The sequence below is a fragment of the Microtus ochrogaster genome, chromosome 7, assembly GCF_000317375.1.
Source record: "Microtus ochrogaster isolate Prairie Vole_2 chromosome 7, MicOch1.0, whole genome shotgun sequence".
NCBI lineage: Eukaryota > Metazoa > Chordata > Mammalia > Rodentia > Cricetidae > Microtus > Microtus ochrogaster.
In genome coordinates, this window is record NC_022014.1 from 37,900,380 (window position 1) to 37,906,065 (window position 5,686).

At 42.4% G+C, this 5,686-nt stretch overlaps 1 protein-coding gene across 1 annotated transcript in view; it reads left to right on the forward strand.

Moving 5' to 3' along the window:
- Positions 1-5,686, forward strand: part of Top3a (DNA topoisomerase III alpha) — a 41,395-nt gene that overhangs the window by 14,145 nt on the left and 21,564 nt on the right. The window contains exons 3-5 of the mRNA XM_026780065.1: positions 2,022-2,095; positions 2,880-2,955; positions 5,272-5,380. Coding sequence (XP_026635866.1) covers positions 2,022-2,095; positions 2,880-2,955; positions 5,272-5,380 — 259 coding nt within the window. The remainder of the gene's footprint in view (positions 1-2,021; positions 2,096-2,879; positions 2,956-5,271; positions 5,381-5,686) is intronic.

Genomic DNA, 5,686 nt, shown 5'->3' on the forward strand with positions numbered 1-5,686 from the left:
CTGGGAATTGAACTCAGGACCTCTGGAACATCAGGCAGTGTTAAGACCTCTGAGCCATATCTCCAGGCCCTGTTTTTGTTTTTTGAGACATGGTTTCTCTGTGTAGTTTTGGTGCCTGTCCTGAAACTCACAATGTAGACCAGGTTGGCCTTGAACTCAAAGAGATTCACCTGCCTCTGCCTCCCAAATGCTGGGATTAAAGATGTGCACCACCACCGCTGGATTTACAACACCTCTTGTGACCTCCACAAGTTCCTGCACACATGTGTTGCACATATACACTCAGGTACACACATACACAAATAAAACCGAGCTGATTCAGAAGTTAGGAGAACTGGCTGCTCCTGCAGAGGACCTGCAGATTCCCAGCACCCACAGAGTGGCTCACAACTCTCTGAAACTCTGTTCCCAGGGATCCCACTCTCTTCTGTCCTCCTTGGGCACCAGGCACATATGTGGAACTCAAACAAACACGCAGCCAAAAAACTCATACACAAAAAATAATACTTTAAAAATTTTAAAGATAGCTGGGCAGTGGTGGCGCACGCCTTTAATCCCAGCACTCGGGAGGCAGAGGCAGGCGGATCTTTGTGAGTTCTAGGCCAGCCTGGTCTACAAGAGCTAGTGCCAGGACAGGCTCCAAAGCTACCTACAGAGAAACCCTGTCTCGAAAAACTAAAAAAAAAAAAAACAAAAAACCTAGCCAGGACAGCAAAGCTGTGTAATAAGACATTGTTGCAAAAAATAAAAGGGACAGGTAAGATGACTCAGCAGGTAAAGACTCTTGCTTTCAAGCTTGATGACCCGAATTTAACTTCTGGAACCCACTTAGTGGAAGGAGAAAACCAACTGCTGACACTTGTCTTGATCTCCACATAGTAAATGAACAAGTTAATTAAAATAAGTAAAAATGAAAAAGATACCCAGATCCTCTCTAAATTGCTTGTGTTTTACCTAAGTTATAAAGGTCCAGCTGGTGGAGGTGCACACACCTTTAATCCCGGCACTTGGGAGGCAGAGGCAGGCTGATTTCTGTGAGTTCGAGGCCAGCCTGGTGTCCAGGACAGGTTCCAAAGCTATAGAGAAACCCTGTTTCAAAAAAAATCAATCAATCAAACAAACAAACAAACAAAAAAAACCCTCATCTTTCTACTACACACATTCCAAAACATTGTGTTGGGGAAGGAACATAGGACCTCAAACCAAGTACTGAGTCACTTGATAACTGTTATAACTCTCATCCCTGTGGACTTTTTTCTTAAATAGGGTCTTACTATGTAGTCCTGAGTGGCCTAGAACACACAGAGATATATCTTCGTCTACCTTCCAAATGCTGAGATCAAAAACATGTGCCACCATGTCTGTCCTCCTGAGCAAATCTTAAATGATCCAAAAGGCATCATGGAGCTGGTATTAGAATGGTGATTATTGGTGCTGGAGAGATGTCTCAACACTTAAGAGCACTTGGTGCTCTTGCTGAGAATAAAGGTTCTGTATACAGGGCTCACAACCATTCTAAATGCTAGTTCTAGGGGATCTGATGCCCTCTTCTAACCTCCAAGAGCACTAGACAGGCACATGGTGCACATACATAATCAATACACATAAAGTAAAGTAAATACATTTTTTAAAAATAAAGAACGGTAGTGGGGTATGGTGACATGCATCTTTCATCTCAGCAATCAGGAGACAGAGGCAGGTGGATGGATCTCTGTAAGTTTGAGGCTAGCTTGTTTTACTACATAGGGAAGTCCAGGACAGTGAAGACAATAGAGAGACCCTTCTCAACAGAGAGAGAGAGAAGGAGAGAGAGAGAGAGAGAGAGAGAGGTCCAGGACAGTGAAGACAATAGAGAGACCCTTCTCAACAGAGAGAGAGAGAGAGAGAGGAGAGAAGAGAGAGAGAAAATATGAGTGAATGAGTTACATTTGTTCTGTTCATTGTCTGTTCTTTTCCTTTCATTGAATGATTTGTCAAAGTATAACTACAGAAAGACTAACTTTTGTTTTGTTGTTTCTCAGAATGTTACTATGATAATGACTTCAGTCTCTGGACATTTGCTGGCTCATGATTTCCAGATGAAGTTTCGGAAATGGTCAGTACAATTAGTATGGGAAGTAAGCTGTGACAAATCTTACATGTGAAGCATGTTTTTGTTAGCATGTCATTTATAATAATTTGTAAATACTAATTTATAATACTAAAATTACCTAGTTCAGGACAGGCTCCAAAACCACAGAGAAACCCTGTCTCGAAAAACCAAAAAAAAAAAAAAAAAATTACCTAGGGCTATATGCCCCGCTATAAGTTTTTATCATCCCTTTAGAATAAATACCCACTTTGAGGTGTTCCCCTAAATAAATTTTTTCAGTGCAGTCTTTATTTCATTACAGATGTGCATAAAAGACGTCCGGATTTCTTTTCTGCATCTGTCCATCTGCTTGGGAGAGTGGACAGTGTGTTATGTACAAACTCATAGCTTTGCTTATAATCATCTGGTCAATTTTCCTTTCTCTCTTTTGAGACATGGTCCATCTCCAGTCTTTCTGACTAATAGTCCCGAGTGCGGGATGTTTAGCACATGCTACCTTGCCCAGCCTTTTTTTGTTGTTGTTTTGGTTTGGTTGGTTTTGTTTTTTGTTTTGTTTTGTTTTGTTTTTTTTTGAGCCATGGCCTGCTATGTTGCTCAGCCTGGCTCTGACGTCCTGGGATCTAGTGATTCTTCTGCTTCGGCCTTCTGAGTAGCATCTGTCCCCAGCTCTGTAGGCCATTTCCCATGGGAGGGTCTCCTGTGTGTCTGCTGTGGTTAGACATTCTTAATGGAGAGGGGCTCTCTGTCCATGCAGGTAAAGGCCTTTGTGTTTCTGTTGCTATTCTAGGCAGAGCTGCAATCCCCTAGTCCTCTTTGAAGCGGAAATTGAAAAGTACTGCCCAGAAAATTTTATAGACATCAAGGTAAGATCTTTGGAAGACATTGAGATTAAACAACCAGAAGTCATTGAACTGAGTGATTCCTATATTTTTATTGCACTGAAATTTCCTACCAACCTCAGTATCATAATTAATTGATTGATTGTTTATTTGAGACAGAATCTTACTATGTAACCTTGGCTGGCCTTGAATATAGTATGTAGACCCTACTAGCCTCAAACTCATAGAGATTCACCTGCCTCTGCTGGGATTAAAGGTGTACATCACCATGCCCAACCAGTATCATGACTTTAAAATGTTTCTTCCACCTATTGTATATGAATATTGTATATTGTAAATGAAGTGTTTTGTTTTGTTTGGAAGAAATGGTCTTGCCACATAGCCCAGGTTGACTTCTCCTTGCATAAATACTCCTATCTCTTCCTCTCAAGTTGCTAGGATGAGAGGCATGAGCCACCTAAGTAAGTACCCAAGGAACTTTTCAAATGAAATTCAAGGACTAAATGTTACTAAATAATTAATTTTAGCCCCCATCTCACCCTCAGGTAAACTCTAGAAGCTTTAAAGTAAGATGGAGTAATATGGACCCACATCTCTTACTTCCAAGGGAGAGGCAGGAGGATTGTTGCAAGTTCAAAACCAGTGAGGACTACTTAGCAAGATCTTGTCTTGAAAAAAATTACAAACTATAATTGGCTGTTTAAAAGATAAATTTTTATGAAGTAGATCTCTCACTTTGTGACCAGCCTGGTCTACATAGCAAGTACCATGTCAACCAGGACTGCATACTGAGACCCTGTCTCAAAAAGGTAAACTGTCAGTGGTGGCTCACACCTTTAATTCCAGCACTTGGGAGGCAGAGGCAGGCGGGTCTCTGTGAGTTCAAGGCCAGCCTGGTCTACGGAGCTAGTTCCAGGACAGCCAAGGAACACAGAGAAACCATGTCTTAAAGAAAAGTAAAGAAAATTGTTAGGCCAGCCTGACCTGGTGACCTGTGTCCACTGCTCGGGACCAGTATAGAGGTGGAAAGAGCAGTGAACTCAGTGCTGAAAAGTGTTTCCACACCAGGCAGCACACAACCACCTGAACTCCAGCTCTGGGAATCCAATACCTCCGGCCCCTTCAGGTACCTGCTTTCAAATACACATAACCCTCACACCAACACACACCATACACATAATTAAGAATAATAAAAAATTTTAAATATTTTTTTAAGGTGAAAGGACAGAACTGACTCCTCAAAGTTGTTCTGTGGCATCCACATGCCCTCCCACACAATAATAAGAATAATAATACTGGTAAATGACCAGTTCAAGGCACTTAGTTTTACCTGGGAAAGTTTGTTAGAATGAACCTCCAGGAACAGGCCTAGGATTGAACACTTTGTAGAGTGCTTCCCTGGTATTATGACTCAGTTCATCATCGTTCTCAATAAACCAGCTGCAATCCCAGCACTGGGGACATGGAGACAGAAGGAGCCAGAGTTGAGGATCATCCTCAACTCTATAGCTATCTGAGACCCTATCAGGGAGGGGAATAGGGAGGAACTTACTCAGTGACTGACGTTTGACGTTTGACCAGAACTGATGGCAGAAGTGTTTTAGAGCTGAGTTTTGGGTTTCATCATATTGCTGGAGCTGTGTGAAACCCTCAGTTTCTATAAACACACAGGTCTGGAGGACTGTAGCAGACACCGTACCATGAGCAATTTTCTCTGCTCTGTCCTTGCATACCTCCCCAAAAGTCTGAATATGCCACAGCCAGCGCTGATCCTCAGTCACCTTTCTCTGACGTTGTTTTGTTTTTGTTTGTTTGTTTGGTTGGTTGGTTGGGGTTTTGTTTTATTATTGAAACAGGGTTTCAGTCTGTGACCCAGGCTGACCTGAACTTATAGCAGTCTACCTCAATTTCCCCAGTGCTGGGATTACAGACATGAGCTATGTTGTGTAGCGAAGTCAGATTTCTTTCTTTCTTTTAAATTTAACTTAGTTTTTTTATGTGTATAGGTATTTTGCCTGTGTGCGTGTCAGTGTACCACATACATGTCTGGTGCCCCCAGAGGCCAGAAGAGGGTGTCAGATCCCGTGGAACAGATGGTTGTGAACTGTCTTGTAGCCCTCCAAAGAACAGCTACTGAGCCATTTCTGCAGCCTCCTAAATCAGATTCTGGAGACCAGCCTGGTCTACAAGAGCTAGTTCCAGGACAGGCTCCAAAACCACAGAGAAACCCTGTCTTGAAAAACAAAAACAAAAAAAAAAAATTAAAAATTAAATCAGATTCTGTAGCATAAAGGAGCCAAGTAATTTCCCTGCTCACTGCACTCTCCCTTGAAATTTCAGAAGACTTTGGAGCGAGAGGCACAGCATTGTCAGGCATTGGTGATCTGGACTGACTGTGACAGAGAAGGTGAAAACATCGGGTTTGAGATTATCCACGTCTGCAAGGCTGGTGAGTCTCCTGCTGAGTGTCTCTGCTTGGGGTCGTTAAGTGGGCGTGGTCAAGTTCCTCCATACACAGTTCCTCCTGACTCACACACAGAACCATGTACATATACATGCACATCATTACAATTTTCTTTTCCCCCCGAAACAGGGATTCTCTGGGTCTCAGTCCTGAAACTCACTTTATAGGCCAGGCTAGCCTAGAACTTACAGAGATCTGCCTGCCTCTGCCTGAGTGCTGGGGTTAAAAGCGTGCATCACCATTGATTGGCCTCCTAAAATAAAACTTTAAGAGATCTTTTTTTTTTTTTTT